The sequence below is a fragment of the Mus caroli genome, unplaced genomic scaffold, assembly GCF_978045245.1.
Source record: "Mus caroli unplaced genomic scaffold, Mus_caroli_1 scaffold_18, whole genome shotgun sequence".
Lineage (NCBI taxonomy): Eukaryota > Metazoa > Chordata > Mammalia > Rodentia > Muridae > Mus > Mus caroli.
Genome location: NW_028227273.1, coordinates 6,077,625 through 6,093,143, shown reverse-complemented (window position 1 = coordinate 6,093,143; position 15,519 = coordinate 6,077,625). Strand labels below are relative to the sequence as shown.

The window sequence follows — 15,519 nt, the reverse complement described above, 5'->3', positions numbered from 1 at the left end:
ATCTGACAGGCTACTTGTTAGAAATCCCTTATGTGGCCAGGCCAATGGGAACAAACGGAGGCCTCAAAGCCAAAGGCAGGCCTAAGTTGGCAGGGGTGGGAGGGTCAGCACTGCTTTGTGGCTTCTGCAGAGAGGGGTATGGTTATCATCGGAAGCCCTTCATTCTTTCTTGCTTTTCCCTGTTTTGGTTTGTTTTGTTTTTTCGAGACAGGGTTTCTCTGTGTAGGCCCCCTGGCTATCCTGGAACTGACTCTGTAGACCAGGCTGACCTCAAACTCAGAAATCCACCTGCCTCTGCCTCCCAAGTGCTGGGATTAAAGGCATGTGTCACCATTGCCTGGCTGTTGTTTTGTTTTTGAGCCAGGTATTTCTATTAGTTCAGGCTGTCCCTGAAACTTTCCACACCCTGTGCTCTCTGCTGTAGTGGGAGGGAGTACCCTGCACTAGACCAGGCTGACCTCAAACTCACAGAGAGCCACCTGCCTCTGTGTATTCTGAGTGCTGGTGTTAAGGGCATGAGCCACCAGCCACACGTGTCCCTCTCCCACTCCCCCTTTTTAAAATTTACGATTTGGTTTTATTTTGAGACAATGCTCTGTAGCTCTTGCTGTCCTGGAAGCCAGTGTTGTATCCTACACTGACCTCATACACCTGATTCTTCTTGTCCCAGAGTTCATCGCTGGGACTGCAGGTGTGCATAGCCACATCTTGTTCACGTTTCCATCCCAGTGCCTCTTTCTTAGTCCCCTGGCACAAGAGACTGCACTTTTCCCCCCTTGTTTGTGGAATAATTTCTAGATTACTAGTTTCTCTGACATCTCCTGGCCCAGGATGTTTGTGGCAAAGAGAAGACCAGGGAAACCATGCCTGAGGTTGTAAGGTCCCTATTGACAGTGTTTTTAAAAAAGTTTTAGTGCTTCCTTCTGTTTGTTTTATATTTAATATGCAGAATATTTATCTCTTCTTATGGGAATAGGAAGAATTATGTGCACTATATGATGTCTCTGCCTTGACTGATATTTGAAGCACCTATGTTAACTGAATAGATGACTTAGGTTGTTTTTTTTTTACATTCCATAAAATGAGACAAATTAATTAAGAGGGAGAGTACATTTGCTATGAGGACAAAGCTGGGTGGCTCTCAGCCAGAGCCTTCAGCTGAGATCACTGGCCGTCTTCTTCTTCTTTAAATGCAGACTTAAATGGAGAATTAACTGAGACCAAGAACACTCTCTTTGCTAATATTTCATGTTCATGTATAATTATACACACTATGACAAAGAAATGGAAATAGGACATTTGTTAATTAGGAAATTACAACATTCTGATCAAGACAGCGGTGAGAGCGTTGGATAAGTAGTGACAGGGAAAATTGAGTGTGAGGCTGTTTTGAATGCTCCGGGTGATCAGTAAACTTACAAACGTATAATAGGCTGCCTCGCTTGAATATTAAAGCGCTGACTACCTGCCTTCTGCTATATGATAAGGGGGGACTTCAGCTGGCCATCACGCTGTGTTCTCTGGTCACTTGAACTGAATTCATGTTGGGGTGTGGGGAAGGGATTCATGATTGTGGAACAGTATCTGATGTTCAAATGATATAACTTGATTTTTTTGTTTCAGAAATGCAGAGTTAGAATAGACCAGCACCATCAACCCTGGAAGCATTTCAGAGTTACGGAGTTGGGGTGGGGTGTACATATTACCGTGAAGCAGAGCCAGGCGGACAGCACCGCTGGATGCAACGTGTCCGTGGCAGTGTGCAGAAGCTAATTTTGTGTATTTGCTGCCTTAAGCCACATGCCCAACTAAGTCACACTTTCCATTACAGATAAATATATTATTAGAACCTGTGCCATTACTGAAAAAGAAAACCACATTTGACTGTAATGTATAATATGTAAAAGAAACAGGGTTGTCGCTAAAATATATACATTTTAACATTCTTATTTAAGGAGGGGACCTCAGTGATACATCCTTTTTACACAATAAACAAGCTGAAGTGCTTTCTTTACATTTTGAAACAGTATCATAGACCTTCCAGGCAAAACTAATGAGAATACAGAGACTACAAAGAAATTAATCTGATTAAGATTTTCTTAAGAGGTGCAGGTACTGGTGTTGATTGCCAATGATCTAGAAATACTCATTATGGTTTCTAAGTGAGCTTAGAAGAAATGAAAGCCGGACACTCCATCTGTGATGGCTGGCTGGGGAAAACTTCCTGGTTTTGTACAGGTTTAATTTCAAAGAACTAAGAACCCAAAGAAGGGTCAGGGTTCAGAATTCCATTGGTATTCTACATTTACTAGCACAGGTTGTTGTCCCTGTAAGATTGCTCCACCAAGGCTCTGGGATCTTCAGATTCCAGTTTGACTGTCCCAAGTGCTTGGTGTATGCAACGCTCTACCGCACCCACATTTAGAAGAACTGACAGAGGAACGTGGCTACCATGTGACTACAGCCGCGTGCTTGTTTCATGATAAGCCTGGGCTGAAGCTGTCAAGCATTGGTCTCTACAGATCATTTTATAGTACATTCTTTTAAAGTGCCCTTGTGACTGATGAAGCTTTAAACACGGAGGTCAGGGAAGACACCTTCCATAGGCACAGTACAATGTGACAAAGGGCTTTGCATTACTCTTTTCTTGTTCCATGACTACTGCACTTAAAATACTTAACACGGTAACTGCCATTTCCAACAGTTTCAGAGGATTAGAGATCCAGGAGGTCCGTAGAGGAGGCTTCTGCTGTATTCTCACGAGGAGGAATTCACACTGTCCTTAGGACCAAGATCACATGTGGTAGATCATCTTGGGAGGATCCATATCCAAGCCCACTTGTCGAAGACCAGCTGTGGATTCTCAGAACCTGAGCTTCTCACCACAAGGACCTCTCCGTAGGTGACATGAATGTCCTTGGGGCAGGCCACTGTGGGATTCAGCTTGACCTGATTGTAGACATCTCTGTTTGTGACTGTCTTTTGCTTGCCAGGTGATGCTGGTGATCAGAGTCCTACAGGGTAAACACAATCATTAAGACTGTCAGCCATGACTGTTTTATGTCAGGCTGCTTTTAACTGGTTTTCTTAATGGAAATTTAGGTGAGTCTTGTTTGAACCGACAGATGGAACTGGGGAAACTGGGGTCCCCTCTTGTGCCTCTTAGTCTCATTAAGAAAAATGACTTAAGACTGTAGGGAATTTTTATTAGCATTTAAACGAAAAAAAACCTGGGGCTGGAGAGCTGGCTCAGCAATTAAGAGCCCTGACAGCACTTGCAAGGGAACAGGGTGTCATTTCCAGCAGCCACATGGAGATTCACAGTTGTCTACAACCACAGTTGAGAGCTCTGATGCCCTCCAGCAATGCTTCTCTGACATCTGCAGGCACCAGTCATGTTCTAGGTGTGCAGACATACATGCAGGCAATTTACTCATACACATAAAATTAAATCCAAAGATAAGTAGAGAAAAGAACAATTTCATGGCAGGTGAGCTTAAATCTCAGGAGCTGCACAGAGGAGAATCAGGGGGAAAAGCCAGATCATTTTAGTTCAGCAAGCATGTGGATCAACGACATGGTGGTATTGAGGCTCATGGCGGGAGTAGGAACAGTAGGGAAAGAGTAAGGAAGTCCACGCCTTGAATCCCAGTTCGAGGCCAGCCTGGTCTACAAAGTGAGTTCCAGGACAGCCAGGGCTATACAGAGAAACCCTGTCTCGAAAAACAAAACAAAACAAAACAAAAAAACAAAACAAAACAGCACACTTGGGACCTGAAAGAAAAAGAGAGAAGAAAAGGAAATATTTTCACCCTAAGCACGGCAACTTACAAAGCACAGCACCACCAAACCCCAGCCAACCCTTTACCCGCTGCACCACCGCAGCAATGCCCAAGGCAAGCAGCTAGTTCAGGAGAGTGACAGCCAGAGTCTTCCTCCTTTGTGAGTGAGTGTTAACCGTTTGTTCCCATCACCATAGATTTAGCCCTACTGCACTGCTGACTTTGTTGCCAGGACTGTGGGCGTGAGGGCTTCTGGATGAGAGCTTCTGTGTCATCGATGCTTTGTGCTGTGAGGATCCTTTTGTCTCGATGCCACCTAGAACTTGATTCTGCCCATCCATCCTTTGCCATCGCACTCTGTGGGATTCTGTATGTGTCTGCTTCTTCCTCCAGTCCCTCGACACCCTCTGCTTTTGATGGTTGGTTTTCATGAAACAGCTGGCTTCCTCCAAATGACTGTCAGCTGAGAAGAAGACGTCTCGCCACCATTTCCAACAGTCTTGGAAGTGAGAAGCCGTTACATCTGCTTTACTCGTATACAACAGAAATACGGTGGGGCGATGTGGGAAGGACAGCACCAACTTGTGAGTAGCAGGGTGGCGGGGGTGGGGGTGGGAGCAGGGGTGGGGGTGGGGGTGGGGGCGGGAGTGGGAGCAGAGCGGGGGTGGGGGGGATGAGACGTGGGACCTCTGGGGGCTCCACGGGTTTTAGTCCAGGGTCTTTGGTCCCATTATTGTGGGCCTGTGGCGGGGGAGAAATGTATGATAAGCAGGGTGTGACGGAGCAGAGCTGTGTATCTTATGGTAGGTAGGAAACGAAGCAAGAACACCAAAGGGGAAAAGGGCCAGGAACCACATGCTTCGTTTGTGGGCCACTTCCAGCTAGGCGCCATAGTCCAGTCCAGTACACTACTCGTTAACCAATAGAACAATCCAGTGGTGGGTTAAAACTCCTATGTGCTGGCTAGTGGCCCGTCAACTTGACGACCCTCAGAATTACCCATGTTAGGTCTCACACTTGGGACAAGTGGCTAATGGAAGTACCTGTTTATTATATAATCAGAGCAAACACGGACTGTTGGGTTCTCCCAGCATCCCTCAGTTCCTCTGAGCTAAGGAGTATCCTGGTTAGAAGAACCCTGTAACAGGTAGGAACTGAGGGATGCTGGGAGAAAGGATACTTGTTCAATGTGATCATACTGGGCTGCCCTTTTCTATATAATCCAAAGATTATTCTGGTTACCTGGCCTTTTTTTTTTCCCTACTGTTTACTCTCCTGGCACTCCCTTTTCCTCCCCTCTGCTCCCATAGCCTGGCTCAGGGTCCTGCCCCCTCTGGCCTCTCCCAGCTGTCCCTGCCTCTGGCTAAGTGCTTCCTTTTATCTACAGTAAACATTCTGCTGTAGCACACTTAGGAGCAGCCATGTCCCTCTTTTGCAATTTTAGATTCCCATTCAACCTAGATGATGTATGAAGGTATACCCATGATGCGTCTTCCTGAGGATATTCAGAGAGGATTCACGGAGGCAGAAGAACCATTCTGAACGTGGATGAGACCACACTATGCTTGGTAGTTTAGCCAGAACAGAGGAGGGTAAAGGGGAAAGCAATAGGAAGGTGATATCTCCTGCTTCTCTGCTGTCTGGTCTGCTATCATCTAAAGAGAGAGAATGCCCCTCTCTTCAGCTATCAGCTTGTTGAGATAATGGGGCCCAGTTAGAACTTCCCAGGAAGCTCACTGCTGGGAAGGGAAAGGTTGGGAGTTTGGTGCCAGAAGGGAATTTATCTCTGGGAAAGAGATTGGTGCGGACAGTTTGTCAGATCACTTTGTAGGGGAGACTGCAGCTGGGACAAAGATGGGTCAGTCGTGCATGGGACTGGCAGTTGGCCAAGGTTGCCTAATTACAGATGTCTCTTGTTCTGTTTGAAATCAACTTACGTTGAGATGGGTAAGGTGAGCATGGGAGTTGCAGGTGCTTCATGGTCCTCAGCCCAGTGTGATCAAGTATCCTTTCTGTACCTATCACCATTTTCTCTGTTTAATAAGCTGTCTGAGAGTGGGTGGCAGAGCCTAGCTAGTTGGGGTCACCAGAACCCAACAAATCTAACAATTCCAGAAACAAACGGAACCATTTTGTCTCGGTGGACCCAATGTTTGACCCACAAATAAAGTAAGTGTTCTTCAACATCACTTGTGTCTATCACATATTTTGGTCTGAATGATGACAAAAACCCCTAATGATCCAGTCAGGCTTTGGAGGCCATACCTGTGCACACTGCTGCACTGGGTATCAAGCCTTAACACCTGTAACTTGGAGACATATCTAAGGTGTGACAACCTAGATCTTGGGTTCAAGCACATGTCCTTTAATGGCCACTGCCATTATTGTGAAGAAATCAAAGCAGCGTCTACCGGTGACCTATTAGAATACACAAGAGGGCAACCAGAAAGTCACTGGGATTGCTCAACTAGTGTTGTATAGCTTTTCTATAAAAAGTGTATCCAGTGTTCTACTCAGTAACAACTCAATTGTTAGTTACACTTTTTATGGGTACCAAGGTCCAAATTTAAATTTAAAAATACACATCGTCTACTCTATCGCTTTGAGAAAGGTATAATGTATAATGAAGTACAGCAAATGGCTTGCTGTCACAGAATGGTAGATTGTTACCCATTCTGTGCATTTTAGGATTATAATTTTGAAACCCTGCAAAGAGAAAGATGGAAAACAAGAACCTTTTCAGCTTTCTTATTTCCCGGCTTGAATAATTTAATTGGACTTTATAATATCAGAAGGAATCAATGCTTGCTTTTAGCTTTTCTATTTTGGGTGACGGTAAGTCACTTTGAATATTCGAGGCAGTAAGTTGTCACGTAGAGAGATGTAACCATTAAAAATCACCACACATAATGGCTTTTTGTAAAGAAATTCCCAGTAGTTTTCAATTTAGGAAAAGTCTTCAAAATGACACCAAATGAATCAGCAGCTAGAAGCTTACACCTGGCCCAGGCAAGCAACTCAAGGTGGGCAATCACACACAGCTCTATTGCACTTATACACACGAATAAGCAAGCAGTCGACTCTGAACCCTAATGGGATTTAAAATCACCACATAACCATGTGTTAGGTCGAGATCTATCTTCAGATTAGAAAGGCTGCTTGAAGGCAGAGTGGTGGAAGTAGATGACTCTTTCCCCTTTGAACTAGTGGGGACGTGTGAGCTTAAATCTTATCTTCAGCTTTAGCTAGTTAAGTTGCTTCAAGCCCAAGAGAGCAGAGACAGGAAGAGGGAGGGAGGAAAAGAGAGAGAGAGAGAGACAGAGACAGAGAGGAGAGAGAGAGACAGAGAGAAGAGAGAGAGAGAAGAGAGAAGAGAGAGAGAAGAGAGAGAGAGAGACAGAGAGAAGAGAGAGAGAGACAGAGAGAAGAGAGAGAGAGACACACACAGAGAGAGACACAGAGAGAGAGGAGAAGAGAGAGAGAATTATAGGGCAAAGATGGCAGCTTCTGCCTGAGGACTGGGGAGCCCACTTGGTTTAAAAGGTAGTTCTCCGTCTTCAGGCTGCAGTTTTAATCATATGCTCTGGGGAGAGACTTAGGCACCAAACCTTTAAAAGGAAAGAATCCTTCGGGTAATTTGAATGTGGCCCCACTCTTGAATGTGTTGTAGGGCAGTGGATCTCATTTTAATGTCCATCAGAACTCCCTGGAGACCATCTGAAGTCACCGTATGCTGTGCCCCCCAGTTGTCAGTCCCTGATTCGGTAGAGATGTTTACGTTTATGAAATGAACCCTTACTTGTTTGTATTAATCTCTTTTACACGCATTGATGCATGGATTGTCTGTGTGCCCACTCCCACAGCTGTTCCTACGAAGAACAGAGGACAAGCTTCTAGAGCCCCCACTCTTCTAGCACACGGGTCAGACTTGGCAGCGAGCGTCTTTATGGCTTTCATCTCTATTTTTTAACACTTTCCCAGGTGAAGTTGCTGCTGCTTTTGCTCACACTTCAACCACTAGTTACAGAAGAATTTGGCTCTTGTCACACTTTTTAGACGGCAGCATGGAGCGCAGTTGTGAGTGGTATTTAGTGAGGCATGGTAAAAGCAGGAATAACTCATCATCTGTCCTCTTTCTTCTTCCCTTACATCCTTCAAAGACGAGGTTGCCCCATCGACCTGACACTGCACAACCCCACTTAGCTAAAGCTGGTTAGACTCCTTACCACACCCGTGCCACGCCCAAACTTTATCTCTCCAACCCCTAACCTTTCTTGCCCCGTCCTACTCAGCTCCGCCCCCAGCGGCCTCGCGGTTGCGCAGCAACGAGCACCCACTGTTCAAAAGCGAGCCTGGCGGCTCTCTGCCACGCAGGCGCAAACGGTTAGGCACAGAGCGGCTGGCATGGCCTTCATCAACCTGGTGGTAAGGAGGCAGGCTTTGCCGACACCCTCCAGACTTTGATAGACACCCCCTTTTCACCATGGGGTACAGGAAATAGAAGACAGCCACGTGGGGCTCTGATTCCATTTGAAAAAGTGTGCGTTCCACTCCAACTGAGGTCACCTAGGTTAGGGCACCTAGAAATCGTGTAGAGGCAGGGTTCCCTCAATCAGGATGATTTCCTCTGTGTTTAAGAAATTCCTAGGTTTTCTTCTCTCTCTCTCTCTCCTCTCTCCCTCTTCCCTTTCTCCCCTCCCCTCCCTCCCCCTTTTCCCTCCTCCTCCAACTCTTTTTTTTTTTTTTTTTGGACAAGGTCATGTAAAGGAACCCTAGGCTGGCTTCAGACTCGGGGTCCTCAGTTTTTAAAGAGCAGCCTCCAGCTCTAATCCTAGTTATTGGAACATAGCTGGCTCATGCTGTTTTTTTTTTTTTTTTTTTTTTTTTTTTTTTTTTTTTTTTTTTTAGTTTTTCGAGACAAGGTTTCTCTGTGTAGCCCTGGTTGTCCTGGAACTCACTTTGTAGACCAGGCTGGCCTCGAACTCAGAAATTCGCCTGCCTCTGCCTCCCAAGTGCTGGGATTAAAGACGTGCGCGCCACCACCGCGATTACTTCCTAACCCGGAATGAGAGGTGATGTGATTTGGATTGTCGCCTCATGATCTTGCCTTTCCTTGCCCTTTAACATCTTAATGCTTAAATAGGAAACGCTCTAACGCTGCCCTAAGGACAGCTAAACCCTACAGTGAGAATTCACAGGCAAAACGGCACTTGTTAGATCCATCAAATTAAAAATCCCAAATTGAAGGCAAAAACCACTATCAACAGATGCTCATTTCCAGAAGGACAATGGGCAGCCAAGATAGGTTTGTGTCTGTAAAAGTCTGTGTATGCAGCCTAAAAGGTTCCGTTTTTAGAGACATGCTCATGTATGTTTGTTTTAAGAAGTGTAAAGTATGGATGCCCGGATATAAGCTTTCCACGAATACCAGTTTGCCTGATTGTTATTGCCAATGAGGATTTTTTTTTTTTTTGAGATACCGGTAAGATGGAGGTCCAGGCTATATATAGTTTTAATAAAGATAACATAGAGAAAGCAATATAAAGTTTAACGGCGGTCCTACAAGAGAGACATGTTCAATACTTACTTCGCTTTTGAAAAATTGTATTTTATTGGCTTCTTTTGGACTGCTGCTGTTAGACTCCAAGGGCAGGTCTTAAAAGATGTTTTTAGCCCTAGGGGTTTTCCCTGCAGCTCTTAAGTGTGATCTTATAGCTGGGATTAAAACAGAAGCCTCAGTTTAGAAGCCTTTCTCAGGGTAGACGGAGAAGCAGCAGCTCATCTGGGGGCACTTAGTCTTAATGGGTAAGCCTGTGAACAACATTTAAATGTTACTGATTGGCCTATTCATAGACTTACCCTGGGTCTTTAGAAGGATTAGTTTAAATTGTGCTGCTCCTGGAGTGAGAGTATGTTTTGTGGGAAGCATGAAAAGAGCAGCCCGAGAAAGCCTCAGTTTTCATTTGGTCTGAATTAAGCAATTGTGAAAGCAACTGGAGTCCTGTGTTACTGAATGATATCTGTGGTCTTTGTCAGAATCTGTCTGTCTCTGTCTCTCTCCCTCTTCCCCCAACCCCCCCTCTAGCTCACAAACGCACACGCACACGCACACACACACATACACACACACGCACACACGCACACACGCACACACGCACACACACACACACGCACACGCACACACACACCAGAAAGGCTGAGTATATTTCCTATGTTTCCGCTGCTTATGCAGAGGAACAGGTGGCTCTGGGTAGGGTCTGGCTAATTTTGTTCTGTGGCTTGGTTTGAACATCATGGGTTTGTTCATGAACTTATTAATGACTTACAGGGATGTGGTGTGCTTTTGCTCGCCCGTGCTCTCAACCTGCCACCTGTCCAAGTCTACTTTGGAAGCAGGGCAGGCTTTGATTGTCCCACTTTTAAGGTCTGAGATTTATTTATATCTGTGGTAGTTCACTAATAGTGGCTACTTTGAGAAAATGGTAGATTGAAAACAGGGGCTTATTTCCAGCTGCTTTCAATTTCCCGTTCAAAGAGAAGCAGGAATGTTAAATACACAAAAGCCAAGTTGTATAAGCACAAGTAACACCCACATGTCTCCAGATGACCCCAGGTTCCTTGTAGTCCTGGGTTCAGCCTTGTGGATAGGGGCCTCAAAGGGATTACAGGAAGCTAATACAATTTACCAGGAGCCACAGTGCACCGGGGCGGGATGTGCTTAATAACCTTGTGGTAGTTTTTCTTTAAACTGAGGATTAGAGAGCGTATCTGCAGGTCTTTTAAGGCAAAAGCATTCTACTTGAGAATTAAAACCTCTAACAATCGTTTTCATGTAGCCCAAACTCTACCAATCTGTAATTGAAGATGTCATCGAGGGCGTGCGGGACCTGTTTGCTGAGGAAGGCATCGAGGAGCAGGTGTTGAAAGACCTGAAGAAGGTTCGTGCTCACAGGACTCTCGTGTTTCATCTTCACAGCCTGAGAAGTGACACTTCCTCCTTCAACTGTGTTAGGATATGTTCCTTGTGCTAGCCACTGAAAGTATACACACTTAAGAAAAATGGAACAGTGCATAATCATTAGTGAAACAAACAAACAAACAACCAGATAGACTTGTTTTTTCTTTCCCCTTGCAGCTCTGGGAAACCAAAGTGTTACAATCTAAAGCCACAGAGGAGTTCTTCAGGAACAGCGTGCAGGTGCCTCTCCTCACTCTCCAGCTGCCTCATGCCTTACCACCTGCAATGCAGCCCGAAGGTCGGGGAGAGTTAAAGACTATGTTCTCAGAGCAAATTCGTATGTGATATTGTTTTTTAGTCAGGATAATTAATGTTCTTAAGGTAGAGAGGGCCTCACCTTTCTATGATTCAATGAAAGGGACACAGTGTATGTGTTGATTAAAAAAAAAAAAAACAAAAAAACCAGCTGGGCGGTGGTGGTGCACGCCTTTAATCCCAGCACTAGGGAGGCAGAGGCAGGCGGATTTCTGAGTTCAAGGCCAGCCTGGTCTATAAAGTGAGTTCCAGGACAGCCAGGGCTATACAGAGAAACCCTGTCTAGAAAAAGCTCCCCCGCCAAACCAACCAACCAACCAAAAACAAAACAATACAACCCCCCCAAAAACCCCAACAAACTCAGGTAGCTAAAACTAGTGTTTAAAATTTGGAAAAACTGACAACGGTTACTCTAGAGAAACTAAGGAGATACTTTGTAAGTTCAGAGTGTCTGCTGCTGTCACTTCTGTGAAGTTGACTGGACGTTTTGAGGAAGACATCCCCTGGGGAAGGTGGGTACTGGAATGTTTGTTTGCTCTCTTTTCCTCCCTTCCCTCGCTTTCCTCCCCTCCTCTTCTTCCCCTCCCCTCTGTCCTCTCCCTTTTCTCTTCCCCCTCCCCCCACCTCCCCTCCTCCCACCTCCTCTCTGTGCACAAACCCATTATCGTATTGGAAGCAAAACAGAGGAAGAAGAATATGGAGATAATTCAGGCCTCCTTATAGTTTGGGCTGTATAAAGCAAGGGATATAACTTTATATACATTTTATTTTATTACTGGATTTACTAAATCTAGAGCTTTGCTTCTAAGGAAAAATTTTGCCCAGATTTATGTGTGTCAATTTAGTTTGGTAAAGACTAATAAAAGATGAAAGGAATAGTACTCTATCTGGTCTCTCTCTCTCTCTTTCTTTCTGTTCGTCTGATCTCTACAAGCCCTAGGTTGCTTGAGCACACATCTAGGCATGTACACACGGATAGATTCTGTTGGTTTTAGCTGAAGTGTATGAGTATAATGTTTGTAACCAGGAAGGGTAGTATTTGAATTACATTGTCAGTAATAATTAGATTATTCTTTGTATGTTTGGGAAATTTTTTTATGAAAATCATGTCAGGCATAGTGAAGAGAACATGCCTGTCAGTTCTGGACAGAGACAGACCCAGCTCCGCACCACTACCCACTGCAGGCTGAGGGCCTGTTGGGGACCTCAACTCAGGTGAAATGTGATCCTTGGCTTCAGTGCAGAAAAGAATTTCCAATGGGGGGGGGGTAAGAGCTTGGGTTTATTAAAACACTGTGTGTATACACACACATATATGTATATATATATATGTCCTTTTAAATGAGTTTAATTCAAGGTGACCGTTCAGAACAAAGATGAAACAGTAGGTTCTGTCAGGATCTGAGATTGGATTTATTTTATGATATTTACTTATTATCTATTCATTTATTTATTTTACCAAAATGTATTACAATGTTCAGTAGGCTCCAAGACAGTGTAGCAAAAGATGTGCTAGTTGGGCACCAGGAGTGAAGAAGGTCATCTCCCTTATCCCAGGCATGGCTGACGCTTGACCTGCCTTCTGAATGTCTTCCAGGGCAGAATCCTTCCCTCCTGCCTCTATTCTTCTTTTCTTTTCCTTTTTCTCCCCCTGAAAGTGTTATCTTTCCCACCTTGACCTCCATCTTGGGCTGTTTCAGGGGCTTCTGGTCCATCTTAGCCTGGTGTGGTGCCTGAAACTTGTTCTGCAGACCCTGGTCCTGGGCCAGAGCATTTCTTAATAGGTGTTAAGATGAGGACTGAGAGGCGGTGTGGGATGGGCTTCTCCAAGAGCTGCCTTTGGCCTTCTCTGTAGCAGGCATACACGAGGTTTTGGTGGGTCTGAGGCTTTTCTCTCTGAAGCATTGCTAAGTACTTAGATGAGGTTACAAGTGGTTCCTAAGGGGTCCCCAACAAGATTCCAGTTGACTTGGTGACACTCCAGAACAGGGATGTGGAAGGTGGGAGATCTCTCTGTCAACAGAGTCAATAGTCTTGTTTGAGGTTTCCAGAAAATGTCTTGGTAAAGGAGTAAGGTCCCACTTGAGGTCATACATACCTGGCTTGTTGCTATTTTAACAAAAATACTTTGCTATAAAAGAACTATTATCTCTGGGCAGACAACCTTTACAGGAAATGTTAGTGTTCTGCCTGCATGCACGTCTCTGTGCCTCGTGTATTCTATGTATGGTACCAGTGGAGGTCAGAAGAGAGCAACAGGTCTCCTGGAACTGGAGTTACAGGTGCTTGTGAGCTACCATGTGGGTGCTGGGAATGGAACCCGGGTTCTCTGAAGGGCAGCCTTTAGGCTCTGAGCCATCTCTCTCCAGTGCCCATGTTTCTTGATTCTCAGCAGGCAAGAGGCGTCAGCTAGATTCTTTTCGCCTCACACTTTCCATTAAAAAAATAGTTGAAGTGTGGCAGCAATTATGAAAATGAAATAAATTAGCAAACTAATATTGAGTTACCAAGCATAAAATTCCTTACTAAGCTTAAAATTATGATATTGCTCTATAAGGGTCGGTCATAGGAGGACTGGTCAGGGCATTTCCGGTGCAAGCATGAGGGCCTGAATTTCAGTCCTAGCACCCATGTAAAGGTCTGTGTGTGCTCTTGCGAGCATCATTTAACCCTAGAGCTGTGAGAGATAGGGTGTGGAGGATTGTTGGGGCTTGCTGGCCTCCAGCCTAGCTTCAGGCTCAGTGAGAGACTATTTCTCCAAAGGCAAAGGGCAGAGAGTGATTAAGAGTAGGACACAGGATGTTCTCTTGTAGCCTGTGCAAGTAGGCACACACATGTGCATATACAACACACATACCACATATATGTGCGTATTCCACACACAAACACCAACCACACATGTATATACCACATGAACATATGTCACACATATATATCACACATGTATATATCACACACCCACCATACACATGAACATACCACAGATGTGCATCATATGTGCATACACTGCACACACACATAACCTGTCTGTCGTATATGTGTATATACCTTACACGCATACATATACTGCAAACATAACATGTTTTATATACTGCTCACATATCACATAAACATGAGCATACAAGACACACACACAGACACACAGACACAGACACACACAGACACACACAGACACACACAGACACACACACACACACACAGAGTGATGGGAGTTTTGTTGTGAATGTGACAGGCTGACCAGTTTTATCAGCAGTTGTTTCTTTGTGCTTTTGTTTTGCCGTCTACTGTTTTGTCAGGAGATTCCCTTCACCACCACCCTGTTTAGCACTTTTGCAAATCTCAATACTTTTTTTTTTCCCCCTTTGAGGTAGGAACTTATCCTAGAACTCACGATCATCATCCAGGCTGGCCTCAAACTCGGTTATCCTCTACCTCGGCTTCTGAGAGCTACCACGCACGGCTACGGAGCCTCTGGTTCTCAGTTAAATAACCCAGAAGGAAGCAAGGCTCTTGTAGTTGAGGTTGGGGGATGCATGAGGAGGAGGAAAGCACGTGAATATCTTGTCATCAAAGGCACAGTAACAACTTGTCATCTTTCTTGTCATTCACAATTGCAATACTCCATTTTATCCGGAAGATGGTAATATTACCAGTGATTTAAATCACAAGACAACCTGGCAAAGGCTGGATCGAGCTAGATTTCACTCAGCACCTTATTTTTGATTCTGTCTTGGAAGTTAGAATAATAGAAATAATTACATTTAAAATAAGACAGCTTTTCTTATTCTCTTCCTTGAAATTTACAATGAAGATGCTTAGGAAGGGAAGTGCATTACAGACCCTGCTCTTATCTGTCTTCATTCTGGGTACCCTTCAATAAGAGTCTCAAAATAAATTGCCTCATAAAATTGAAGTACTTCTTAATTGTATCTTCTCATGGCATGCTTTAAAAAGCCTGATTAAAATAACTTAAATGCTACAATCTTTTTATTTCTTCTGATAACGAGCTGAAACAAAAATCTACAATTGAATAAGTCATTTACATCTGTCAGTTCTGTTTTTAAAGCTTCTTTGCTTTGTTAAATTTTTTGGCTATATTATTCACTTCTTAGAAATATTCTGCGTTACCAGTTTTCAACATTTTGTTTTTTTATTTTTTAAATATGGGTTTTGGGCTAGGAGGCGGCTCAGTGGATGGGTGCCTGCTGCACAGGGCGAGGACTGGGGTGCAGATCCCCGGGAACCACAGAGAAGCTGGCAGGTGCGTGTGCGCGTGCGTGCGTGCGTGCGCAGACGTGCTCACGTGCTCATAGGTACACTTGCTCATGAGTAGAGGTTTGAGGACAGCTTGGTGGAGCTACACCCCTGTTCTTTTTCTCTGCCCTCACATGGGTTCTGGTTGTCAAACTCAGGTTGCCAGACCTGCACAATAAACAACACCATTGTCTGCTAGGCCACCTCCCT

At 44.6% G+C, this 15,519-nt stretch overlaps 1 protein-coding gene across 2 annotated transcripts in view; it reads left to right on the top strand.

Moving 5' to 3' along the window:
- The first annotated feature begins 8,127 nt into the window (after positions 1-8,127).
- Positions 8,128-15,519, top strand: part of Gtf2a1l (general transcription factor IIA subunit 1 like) — a 50,706-nt gene continuing 43,314 nt past the window's right edge. The window contains exons 1-3 of one of the 2 annotated variants that reach the window (XM_021149157.2): positions 8,128-8,207; positions 10,619-10,720; positions 10,918-11,038. In XM_021149157.2, coding sequence (XP_021004816.1) covers positions 8,187-8,207; positions 10,619-10,720; positions 10,918-11,038 — 244 coding nt within the window. In that variant the 5' untranslated portion in view covers positions 8,128-8,186. Of the gene's footprint in view, positions 8,208-10,618; positions 10,721-10,917; positions 11,078-15,519 lie in introns of both variants that reach the window. The other variant, XM_021149156.2, reaches the window with a different exon arrangement.